Here is a 13,435-nt window from a genome sequence, read left to right as displayed (position 1 = left end):
CAATACTGTGCAGCACTTCATATCCAATACCAATAGATGCAGCAAGCCGCATCTCATGTAATATATGAAGACACGCGTCTTCTTTTACTGTGATGCAACTACAGTGGAACCTCGATCTACAAACTTAATTGGTTCTTCAACATATTTCGCCAACTAAAGCAGTTACCCGTAAGAATCAATTTATACATGAATAATTGGTTCTAGCCTCGACAAAAGTCTCTATTTTAGTAATAAAAAAAAACTGCAGACTTTGAAGACATGACAATGTATTTATTTATACTGTATATATATATATATATATATATATATATATATATATATATATATCCATCCATCCATTTACTATATATATATATATATTATCAAACCGGGCAGCACAGTGGAACAGAGGTTAGTGCGTGTGCCTCACAGAACGAAGGTCCTGGGTTCGATCCCGGGGTCTTTCTTTGTGGAGTACTCCGGCTTCCTCCCACCTCCAAAGACACGCACCTGGGGAGAGGTTGATTGGCAACACTAAATCGGCCCTAGTGTGTGAATGTGAGTGTGAATGTTGTCTGTCTATCTGTGTTGGCCCTGCGATGAGGTGGCGACTTGTCCAGGGTGTACCCCCGCTTTGCACCCAAGTGCAGCTTGGATTGGCTCCAGCACCCCTTGCGACCCCGAGAGGGACAAGCGGTAGAAAATGGATGGATGGATGGATGTTCTATCTACACTTGTGTTAAAATGTACTAAACACTTATTCTTCTGTTGTTTGGATGCTTTACATTAGTTTTGGATGATACCACAAATTTGGGTATGGATCCGATACCAAGTTGTTACAGGATCATACATTGGTCATATTTAAAGTCCCCGTGTGTCCAGGGACATATTTCCTGAGTTTATAAACATAATATAAATGTTTTTTTAAAAAGGAAAATAAGGATTTGTGATTATATAAAATATCGATGGGATCATTGTAGTATCACTAGATACGCTCTTGTACTTGGTATCATTACAGTGGAAGTCAGGTGTAAATCCACCCATGGCATTTATTTACATTATGGAGTGCTATCCTGTTAGTGGTGAGTTGTTTAGCTATTCCTCGTCCTGCAGTGATGATACTTGTAAGAAACTTACTTTATTTGTCGCCATGGAGGCGAGGATTAGTGATTTAGAAGTAGCTAATACACTGCCGACTGTGGATTGATGTTAGCCGGTAGCTAGATAGCAATGTTTAAAGCACCTTTTGAAGAGTGACGTTTTAGTGTTATAACTTCACCTTTATCGCTAGTTTTAAGCCAAAATGCATCCATTCTACACTTTCTGTCGACACACCGTGTCTGCTTGTAAGTACTCCGTGATTGTGCGTTGCCGAACATGCTCCTCTGCTTGTAAAACCAGCAATGTCACGACGTGACAACGGCGCGCCGTCATGTCCGTTTAAAAAAACAAAAAAAAGGGAAATTGTTTTTTTTTACAAGCGGCATAGTACAGTTTATGATTCATTAGTACCGCGGTACTTTACAGGTACTGGTATACCATACAACCCTAATTCAAACACAGTGTTACTGTTCAAACTGTGTTTAATGTTACAATATCCTTGATAAATAAAACCTCTGCCTTGTTTTTAATGAATACTTAGGCCTACTATGCTATTGAATTTTACTGTTGGTCCTCATGGTGGTACTTGGACAGCCAAGTGTTTTCTGAGGTGGTATAGACAACCAGCCATACATTTTAGGTTAATCAAGGTTTATAGCGTTTTTGTTTTGGTTTGTTTTCTGGTATGTAAAATATTGATAAAAATATCCACAATATAGCAAGCTTTTTTACCTTAATTTCTATGGTTATTTTATTCAAAGAAAACTTTAGCGTTGATGCGCATGCGTACATGCTGATTATGCTTATTGTCTTCACCCTTATCAGCGTGGTGATTGGTTTGGCCTTTTTTTGTGAAACGATACAATTCAACTCAAACTTAGATTTAAATAAATGCATGTTTTGGAGTAATATGGATAGACTACATGGGGAACAAATTGCTCAACAACTCAAGTTTAATGCACAATTTTAAGATATCAAAATGAAGTTGATATAACTCTTAAAGAAAATAATATTTTGCTTGACTTCTGGTTGGTTGTTGGTGTTGCCTGATGGGCAACAAACCGGTCGAGGTTTTCACTGGTTTTGTCTCCGATATTTTTTTATGACCACTACTAGCAGCAGCATGGCGTTTAACGTCATACAATCCACCATAATGGGAAATACTCAGTGGCCTAGTGGTTAGAGTGTCCGCCCTGAGATCGGTAGGTTGTGAGTTCAAACCCCGGCCGAGTCATACCAAAGACTATAAAAATGGGACCCATTACCTCCCTGCTTGGCACTCAGCATCAAGGGTTGGAATTGGGGGTTAAATCACCAAAATGATTCCCGGGCGCGGCCACCGCTGCTGCCCACTGCTCCCCTCACCTCCCAGGGGGTGATCAAGGGTGATGGGTCAAATGCAGAGAATAATCTCGCCACACCTAGTGTGTGTGTGACAATCATTGGTACTTTAACTTTAACTTTTAAATAGAAAAATGCGGCGGAAAACCACGCAATTCACTTTGTAGACATAATTGTTCACCTTTTCAAGCCACATATTTTCCTTTTCCTAATCAAATTTGTATTTCTGCAGCCTACTCGTTTTGTTCCTTGTAGGAGAATGCTTATTAAGGTTGTTACTCGTATGCGTAGCATCAGTTTCGGCGTCCCTGTCAAGCATGCTTTTGTGTTATCGTCTGTTTTCTTCCGGTATTTCTGTCACACACGCCAGTGCCTCAACCAAAGAGATGAGCCAAATTATGTGTTGTAATGGTCATGTGTGAGGGTGCTGTCAGCTCATTGGTCATGCAGGTAAGGGATGCCGTTTTACCGTTAAATGTAATATAAAAGCGCCTTGTCATGCAATATTTCCATTGACATTTCAAAGACTGTTTTGATTTACACAGTAATACTGTACAAAGTGAGTCCCTTTACAGATTGAGAAGGGACACGTCCTTTGTTACTAAACATGGGACAATTCCGTGTCCACGTAATCACTGCTAGCAGTGTGAGGCAATCCTTCATTGGCTTGTGTACCGGTAGTGCCTTCTCCTTTGCTGTAATAAAGATCTGGTGTGGCATATTTTTCGGTCTCATCACAATTAAAGACTTGCTGTGGAACAAAGACCCCTTCGCTGATAAAATCCTCGAAGTGAAGGTGACGCAAGCCAGTGGCTAACTAGCTAAAATGCTAGCTAGGGATGATGCTCAAACCCGGTTTTCCCGGTTGTTCGATAAGAAAAGAACAGAGTCCTCGGACTCGAATCCCTTTTTGAATAGTGGTTATCGAGACCACTATAGTAAAGAAAAAGAGTTGGTTCTTTATTCGAATCCCTGGGAACGAATCTCGTCCCGACAAGAAATGCCCCGTGAGACATGACAAGAAATAACGTCACGTAGCTCAGTCATTTGTCACGGACCGGGTGCAGCGTGCTGCGGTTCGTTCCCGGGACGCAAAACTGACGGCTCCGGACGAAAGCGTGCAGGTAGGAGATGATTTATTTCTCATAAATCATACACATTACAACAGACAGGAACGAAACAAAAGGAAAGCGTGCCGTTCGCACGAGAAGCTAAAGCAAAAACTTCCTTAGCACAGGAATACTAGAAGCTAAGGTAACTTAGCACAGGAATCATGAGCTCGAAAACCAGAATGCCAACGTAACTGTTGCAAATGCAAACAATGAAGCCAGGACGAGTGACCGGAAAAGGCAGGCTTAAATAGTCTCTCTGATGAGCAACAGGTGCGCGTACAAGGCAGGTGAAAATCATAAGTAACCATGGTGACTAAAACAACCCCCCGAAGTGCACAAAACAACTAAGGAAGTCCAAAACTAACAGAACATAACTAAACAAAACATGATCCAACCACATCATAATACATCACAGTTTCATATCATTTCACTTTACAGGAGTAGGAAGAAGTAAAGCTTATTTAACCCTACCCCTTTCCCACTTCATACAAATATATACATCATTTACTGACACAACAATGGGCAGCACGGTGGCAGAGGGGTTAGTGCATCTGCCTCACAATACGAAGGTCCTGAGTAGTCTTGGGTTCAATCCCGGGCTCGGGATCTTTCTGTGTGGAGTTTGCATGTTCTCCCTGTGACTGCGTGGGTTCCCTCCGGGTACTCCGGCTTCCTCCCACCTCCAAAGACATGCACCTGGTGATAAGTTGATTGGCAACACTAAATTGGCCCTAGTGTGTGAATGTGAGTGTGAATGTTGTCCGTCTATCTGTGTTGGCCCTGCGATGAGGTGGCGACTTGTCCAGGGTGTACGCCGCCTTCCGCCCGATTGTAGCTGAGATAGGCTCCAGCGCCCCCTGCGACCCCAAAAGGGAATAAGCGGTAGAAAATGGATGGATGGATAGTATATACAACAGTTTTGTAATATGTAATTAATTAATTCAGTCATTATTAATATACTGAGATGAAGAATATCTTATTTTCAATAAGGTTGAAAGTATTTCTCATTATTCTTCTTCTTTGTACTTTGTAAGCACTATTCATTTGAACAACCTCTTAAACTGGATCATATCAGTACAATGTTTAACTTCTTTACTTAATCCATTCCATAATTTAATTCCACATCATTTTAGCTGTTTGCAATTTTACCAAATCATCGAACTTTAATATTTTTGACTCAATAAATAAAGTGTTTGTATGTTCTCTATATCCAACATTATGTATCAGTCTAATTGATCTTTTTTGTAACACGGTTAACGAATGTAGCGCACATTTGTAGTTATTTCCCCACATTTCTGTACAATAACTCAGATATGGTAATACTATAGTAACGAGCAGTAGAGAATGTGAAGTGATTTGTTAAACTAAATATTGTGTTTTTTTCCATATACAACAACCTGTCTGGACTCGATAAGAGAATCGATAAGGAATCCATTCGATAAGAGGATACGATAATAGGCTCGAACTCGATAATTTCTTATCAAACATCATCCCTAATGCTCGCTCAATAGTTGTCTAGCAACCTGAAGATATACGGTAAGAATGTGAGAGTTTGGACATATTCAAAAAGTTTGTATACACACAGCGTGATCTCTTGAACAGGCTCACACAGCTTTAACCGGCGCATGGTAGGACAATTGTGGAAATAAACACGTCAGAAGTGCCGCTAGCCTTGGAACTCTTCAAAATAGCTGCCGGTGTGTACAGGATGTAAACAGTAAGTGACAACCCACCATAGGGCTTCTAGTGGCACACAGAATGAATGAAGCATTAGTACGTTGAGACATGGCCCGCATACAGAGGCATATTTGGCACCATGTAAAGGTTCGTAAACCAAAAATGACGCAAATAGAGGCGTTCGTAAATCCAGGTTCCACTGTAAATGCATTCAAAAAATAAACAGTTTTTGCAAAATAAGACAGATATTCAAATGTATTTGTAAAATCAGCACCTCCAAATCCGAGTCCATGGTTCTCGCCCGGAAAAGGGTGGAATGCCATCTGCGGGTTGGGGAGGAGATCTTGCCCCAAGTGGAGGAGTTCAAGCACCTCGGAGTCTTGTTCACGAGTGAGGGAAGAGTGGATCGTGAGATCGACAGGCGGATCGGTGCGGCATTTTCAGTAATGCGGACGCTGTATCGATCCGTTGTGGTGAAGAAGGAGCTGAGCCGGAAGGCAAAGCTCTCAATTTACCGGTCGATCTACGTTCCCATCCTCACCTATGGTCATGAGCTTTGGGTTATGACCGAAAGGACAAGATCACGGGTACAAGCGGCCGAAATGAGTTTCCTCCGCCGGGTGGCGGGGCTCTCCCTTATAGATAGGGTGAGAAGCTCTGTCATCCGGGCGGAGCTCAAAGTAAAGCCACTGCTCCTCCACATCGAGAGGCGCCAGATGAGGTGGTTCGGGCATCAGGTCAGGATGCCACCCGAACGCCTCCCTAGGGAGGGGTTTAGGGCACGTCCAACCGGTAGTAGGCCTTGGGGAAGACCCAGGACACGTTGGAAAGACTGTCTCCCGGCTGGCCTGGGAACGCCTCGGGATCCCCCGGTAGGAGCTGGACGAAGTGGCTGGGGAGAAGAAAGTCTGGGTTTCCCAGCTTAGGCTGCTGCCCTCGCGACCCGACCTCGAATAAGCGGAAGAAGATGGATGGATGGATATTCAAATGTCAGTTATATAAAAATATAGACATATTTACAAATCGTTTATAAAAATCAAGACCAATAAATAGTCAACTAAAATAGTTCTCCGACTATCAACAAGTAACACAGGTTAGTATATGGAGTATATCCTATAAATTGAATTAAAGTTATTTTGCAACTAACAGTTTAGGAAGTGACACATTTCTATGTAACACAAATGTTTGTCTAAGAAAAAAAGTAGAGTACAAAGTATGAAAATCTGGACTAACACAATCAGTGTTATTATAAACTGGGTATAGCTGGCAACAATTTTTGTCAGTACAGCTGGTTGCTTCTTACAGCCTATATATCTGGCTGCATAAATGCTGCGTGTGACTCCGAGTGATTTATTGCATATTTACGTATTTACAATCCGAAGGCGGAACTTGGAAATAATTCTGCTTGGTGGACAAGCTAGCGTGCTTGTTGCTCTGCAGACCATGGTGCATTTTGATGAGGTCATCACTAGCACGCTGAAATCCCGGCAATATCTTATTCATTATTATTTTCAGTGGAAAAAAAACCAGTACTGATTCAATCCATTATTTTATTTCTTATTTTGTTGTACATCCCTAAATATGAAAATATTAAAAACCTGCACGGACAGTAAAGAGATACATTTTGACACAATAGCATTTGATATCTTGTTTCAGTTTGCACACATTTTCTCTTCATCTGTTCCCAAGTCACCCCACACATGATCTTTCACAGGACAGAAAGTACAATATACAGTATAAATTTGCACAGTGTGACCCCTGAACCAGTTAGTCTTGATGTAACTTACCTGCCTGCTTTCTGGAGTTACCTGTAAGAGCTGGTAATTCTAGTATGCTTAGTTCAAGACCTGGGGCTTGTTGACAAAAACACTGAAATGTATAAATATGATTATGAATATTTCTTATCTCAGCAAAGCTCTGGTAGATTGTTGTGTGTATGCGTGCGTGCGTGCGTGCGTGCGTGTGTGTGTGTGTGTGTGAGTGTGTGTGTGCGTGCGAGGGAATGTGCATGTGCGCGTGTGTGTTTTTGCTGAGGGTTTAGGGCATTTACCTTTTCAAAACCGTAACCTGAGGAGTTTTTTAATCTTTGTTTTTTAAAAATTGCAGCAGCCTGAGTCAAGCTTATACGTCTTTGTCACAGTACAGTGCATCTGGAAAGTATTCACACCGCTTAAATTTTTCCACATTTTGTTATGTTACAGCCTTACTTCTAAAATGGAATAATTGTATTTGTGTCCTCAAAATTCTATAGACAATACCCCATAATGATAATGTGATAAGTTTTTTTTAATTTTTATTTTGCAAATGTATTAAAAATTAACAATCGCAAGTATTCACAGCATTTGCTCAATAATTACAGCCTCAAGTATTTTTGAATACGATGCCACAAGCTTGGCACACCTATCTTTGGGCAGTTTCACCCAATTCTCTGCGTAGCATCTCTCCAGCTCCATCAGGTTGGATGGGATGTGTTGGTTTTCATCCAGGATGTCTCTGTACATTGCTGCATTTATCTTTCCCTCTATCCTGAGTAGTCTTTCAGTTCCTGCCGCTGAAACACATCCCCACAGCATGATGCTGCCACCACCATGCTTTACTGTAGGGATGGTATTAGACTGGTGATGAGTGGTGCCTGGTTTTCTCCAAACATGACGCCTGACATTCACACCAAAGAGTTCAATCTTAGTCTCATCAGACCAGAGAATTTTGTTTTTCATGGTCTGAGAGTCTTTCAAGTACATTTTGGCAAATGTTTTACTAAGAATTTGCTTCCGTTTGGTCACTATACCACACAGGATTGCTACAGAGATGGTTGTCCTTTTGGAAGGTTCTCCTCTCTCCACAGTGAAATGCTGTAGCTCTGACAGAGTGACCATAGGCTTCTTGGTCACCTCCCTGATTAGACTAAGACGAATGCAGCAGTGTACAAATACATCCTGGATGAAAACCAACACTTCACATCCAACCTAATGGAGCTTGAGAGGTGCTGCAAAAAGAAATGGGCAGATGGCTGTGCATCGTACTAAAAAATAATTAAGGATGTAATTGCTGCCATAGGTGAATCAACAAAGTATTGAGCAAAGGCTGTAAATATGAATATTATGTACAAATATTATGTATGAATATGAATAATATGTACTAGTGATCCATCCATCCATCCATTTTCTACTGCTTATTCCCTTCAGGGTCGCGGGGGGCGCTGAAGCCTATCTCAGCTACAATCGGGCGGAAGGCGGTGTACACCCTGGACAAGTCGCTGATGTAAAAACATTTTTTTAAATATATTTGCAACATTTAAAAAAAAAAAAAAGAAGCTTTTTACGTTGTCATTATGGGGTATTGGGAATAGAGTTTTGAGGACAAAATTTTGGAATAAGGCTGTACCATAGCAAAATGTGGAAAAAGTGAAGCGCAATGAATACTTTCTGGATGCACTGTAGCTACATTCTTTACTCACCAATTAACCTTCTTTTGTGTTGTCACTGTAGGGATGCAATATAAAGATGCTCTCCAATGCTAGACTGCGTAAAGAAAAACACTTGGTGGATAGATCAGAAAATGGTATGGTAATGAGTCATGATAGCACAAAGCACAGAGAAAATCATGTTCCTTTTTTTACTCAATACTCCCCTCTTGTGGTCTTGATGTGCACTTGCAGACAGTGATGCCATCTTAGTAGACAAGTACTGGACACACTGGATGGACAGAAGCAAGCCCCTTTTGTGGTTTGATGCTCCTCTCAGGTGAGCTGTTTGGACCCGAGAAAATTGCTGTGATTGATTAAAATAAATCGGAGAATATGTAACATTAATAATGTACTTCTGTTTCTCCTCTAGTAACAAAACCTGGACGAGTGAGGGAATAACTGTTCCAGATGATGTTACATATTTAGATGCCGCCGCACTGGTGATGTCAGACAAGTTAGGTTTAGGATTCACTCCTGTGCCACAAAAGGTAACAAAAATAATACACATAGCTTTTTAAAATGATGAATAGGACAAGGCAACTTTTAAAGTGGATTTTGTTTAGTGAACAGACAGAAAAATAATAATCAGGGATGTGCATTTTTTCCCCAAGCCAATAACTACCTGCTTAACAAGAAAGACCAACACCCGATAACTTATTCATAGCAATTATTTTTCTAAATTCAATTCAACTGTAGGTTAATTGCACACCAGGAGGTAAAAAAAAGACTTTAACAAAGCTGGATTTCATAAACTGTAGATTTGTCAGTACAGTTATACCTTGATATACTGTGTGTATGTATATATATACACAGTATGTATGTGTATATATAGACACGTTGTGAAAGACGGGCTCTTCTTTTTAAACTTTTCGATCCCCCCACAGCTCACCTTAAATCGCTCTTCTGTGCTGGTTCCAGCATGGTCACCTTTGGACATCAAATCATCATAAATGGCGAGCCTTCAACGTTGAGCTGCAGTAACGCTAAACCAACTAGGCTTTTTGCGGTCTGCAGACGTGGTAAAGACATTAGTTTCGCTTTTGTAGGCTTTTTGAACCTGTAAGCTACTCATAGGGGAGGCCACGTAGAGGCTGTTTTGCAAATGAAAGCCTCGGAAATGCTGTCACCTGCTTACTGCTTTTCGTCCATCCATATGAGCAACAGCTTTTTGACCTGGTTTGCACGTTCTTTACCCCCTGGCAAAGACATTTTACCCCTTCGGCAAAGTCAGCAACCACATAAACGTCCTTTTTTGATAATGGTTGCAATGGTGGACTTGTTTCTTGAAATAACGTGAAAGGGCCACAAGCTGTAGGCTAACTATAACTAAAACACAAGCTCAAAGAAGTTGCAGGGCAACTGAAGCTGCACATCGAGACATTTACAGTTTGGACACACATTTAAAGTGTTTCTGCATCATACTTGCCAAACCACCCGGATTTTCCGGGAGACTCCCGAAATTCAGCACCTCTCCCGAAAACCTCCCGGAAGAAATTTACTCCCGAAAATCTCCCGGAATTCAGCCGGACCTGAGTCCAGTGTGCGCACACAAGGAGACGAAGCAGAAGAACGAGACCATAGTCGAAGAGCGCAGGGGAGACACTTCTCCAGGGCCGATGTATGCTCGGGGCAACACCCTTCACCTTACCCGGCAGTGGGTCTCCACAGCGGACGACTTTAGGGTGAATGATGAGTTCAGCGATTAGTTGCAAATCTTGCTTTATTGATTGCTTGCACACAGCCAATCCAACACAAAACCTCCCCGCACTCGCTACCGCTCCCTCTCTTCTCTCGCCCACACACTCACTGACGTCACTCACCTCACATGCTGTCACCTATTAAAGGGCCACACACGTACTCTACTCTCATAACACACAGTACAGTTAGTAGAAGAACTGTGTTTTCATTACTGTGTATTTGATAGGTGCCATTGCCCCGGAATTGTATTGCATTGTACTTTCAAGTACAACAATGAGTAGATGAGTGTTATCTGTGTGTATATGTGTAAATAAATGAACACTGAAATTCAAGTATTTCTTTTATTTATATATATAATAAAATAAATAAATATATATATATATATATATATATATATATATATATATATATATATATAGCTAGAATTCACTGAAAGTCAAGTATTTCATACATATATATATATATATATATATATGTATATATATATATATATATATATATGAAATACTCGAGTTGGTGAATTCTAGCTGTAAATATACTCCTCCCCTCTTAAACAAGCCCCCAACAACGCCCCCCGCCCCAACCACGCCCCGCCCCACCCCCGACCACACCCCCTACCCCCCACCTCCCGAAATCGGAGGTCTCAAGGTTGGCAAGTATGTTCTGCATACAAAGTTATCTCTAAGACACGCTGACATAGCTCTGGCCGGCGCAACGTATGACAGTTGTGGAAATAAACAAATTAGAAGTGCCACTAGCCGTTGAAGGTCTTCGAAATGTGTATAGCATGTCACGTACAGTTTGGAGCCTCGCATCTTCAAAATGGCTGTGCCCGTGTGTACAGGAAGTGATGTCATCAAAATGGCAGCCTCGGTGGTCTAAAGCGGCATGCAAAATGAAATAATAAAGCGTTTGTACGCCAAGACATGTTTCACACACAGAGGCATATTTGGCACGATGTAAAGGTTCGTAAACCGTAAAGGTCACAAATACAGGTGTTCATAAATCGAGGTTCCACTGTATCTTAAATGAGGTTAAAGGGCTTGACCTTCGATTGCAATCATTTACATGATGACATCACAGATCGGTTCATTTCTAACAAACTTTTTGCACTATTGCACTGCGGCAATAGAGACACCCTTTCTTTGCGGCTGGTTTTGACCTAGCTTCGTTAGCAGCCCAGGCGTCTTCATAGGGTTTTTAAAACATGTGTGGCAATGCTGGCGTTGCAAGTGGCTGATGAGGTTTGAATGTTGAAGCTCAATGTTTTTACTTCCTCATGGAATGTTTAGAGAACATTTGGCGCAAATAGCACATCTCCCTTTGAAACAGTGAAAAAGCTTCACATTATCGACGCCATTTTTGTTTCTAATGAGCTTGGACTGCAACGATTAATTAACTTATATAGAAAAAACTTTAAAATATATTCTGTTGCCTTAAGTGTTTAATGAGTGAAACTATTTAAATTGGTAAATTCCGGACCACATGGAGTGCCGGGAACTGTAGATACGCAGACATAGTTACCACATGGCCGCTGCAATAGAGCAGTGTTTTTCAACCACTGATGCAGTCTGGTGTGCCGTGGGAGATGATCTAATTTCACCTATTTGGGGTAAAAAATATTTTTTGCAAACCAGTAATTATAGTTTACAAATGATGTGTTGTTGTCGAGTGTCGGTGCTGTCTAGAGCTCGGCAGAGTAACCGTGTAATATTCTTCCATATCAGTAGGTGGCGGCCGGTAGCTAATTGCTTTGTAGATGTCGGGAACAGCGGGAGGCAGTGTGCAGGTAAAAAGGTATCGAATGCTTAAACAAAAAATAAACAAAAGGTAAATGCCCCTAAGAAAAGGCATTGAAGCTTAGGGAAGGCTATGCAGAACAAAACTGAACTGGCTACAAAGTCAACAAAAACGGAATGCTGGACGACAGCAAAGACTTACTGCGGAGCAAAGACTTACTGCGGAGCAAAGACGGCATCCACAATGTACATCCGAACATGACATGACAATCGACAATGTCCCCACGAAGAAGGATAAAAACAAAGTAGATGCGGGTAATATCGCTCAAAGGAAGACATGAAACTGCTACAGGATAATACCAAAAAAAGAGGAAAAGCCACCAAAATAGGAGTGCAAGACAAGAACTAAAACACTACACACAGGAAAACAGCAAAAAACTCAAAATAAGTCAGGGCGTGATGTGACAGGTGGTGACAGTACACCTACTTTGAGACAAGAGCTATATTGATGCATGCTTGGTTATGCTTTAAAGTCATATCCAACAATTGCAACAATGACTTTTCACTGTCAACTGAGTTTATGATTTCTGCTGGTGGTGTGCCTCCTGATTTTTTCAACGCAAAAAATGTGCCTTGGCTCAAAAAAGTTGAAAAACACTGCAATAGAGCGTGCATCAGAGCGGTGGGGTGTAGGTGCCATTATCTGTATGGCTGCAAACCGCGGAGATTTTCTATTTTTATTCATGCACCCATGTTAAAAAGTGCAATTTCAATGTTGATTATGTGCATTTATTACAAAAAAAGACTGAAAGTAATGGCAAGCCGAAACACCATGGTTTATCTCAACTCATTTCCAAAAAATACTCATTGAGGCTACTAAGTGTTTTTTATCCGGTGACTCGATTAATCCAACAAAATAATCGATAGATTAGTTGATTATTAAAATAATCAATAGCTGGAGCCCTACGATGATCTCAGGGGTAGTTTACAACTGGCGTGCAGCGAGGCACAGAAAATATAGTGCTTGATTTGCTCACTGTAACCCACCTACACCATCGTACGGGTAATCTCCCCTCATGGAGCGTTTTTTTTTTTTTATCGTTTAGCTGAGCAATCGGATTCTAATATCAGATAATTATCTGTCCGATATTTATCGTGCATCTTTAGTAAGAATAATTATAAAACAAAACAAAAACTAGCCTGCTGATTGGCTGAAGTGCAAGGCTTTTTAAAGTGTGAGATTTCAGGAGACAGAAAATAAACAAGCATCGCTTTCAAGCCTGGTTAGTGAAGTGTGAAGTGAAGTGAATTATATTTATATA

At 41.0% G+C, this 13,435-nt stretch overlaps 1 protein-coding gene across 4 annotated transcripts in view; it reads left to right on the top strand.

Annotated features, from left to right (window-relative positions):
* The window catches only part of cd109 (CD109 molecule), a 75,803-nt gene that overhangs the window by 20,467 nt on the left and 41,901 nt on the right, over positions 1-13,435 (top strand). For all 4 annotated transcript variants that reach the window (XM_061968617.2, XM_061968616.2, XM_061968619.2 and 1 more), the window contains 3 exons: positions 8,699-8,771; positions 8,869-8,953; positions 9,047-9,164. In XM_061968617.2, the coding sequence (XP_061824601.2) occupies positions 8,699-8,771; positions 8,869-8,953; positions 9,047-9,164 (276 nt within the window). The remainder of the gene's footprint in view (positions 1-8,698; positions 8,772-8,868; positions 8,954-9,046; positions 9,165-13,435) is intronic.

This window comes from Nerophis lumbriciformis, linkage group LG08 (genome assembly GCF_033978685.3).
Source record: "Nerophis lumbriciformis linkage group LG08, RoL_Nlum_v2.1, whole genome shotgun sequence".
In the NCBI taxonomy this organism is placed as follows: Eukaryota; Metazoa; Chordata; class Actinopteri; order Syngnathiformes; family Syngnathidae; genus Nerophis; species Nerophis lumbriciformis.
Note: the sequence above shows the minus strand (reverse complement) of the source record. Positions and strands in the feature narration are given on the sequence as shown.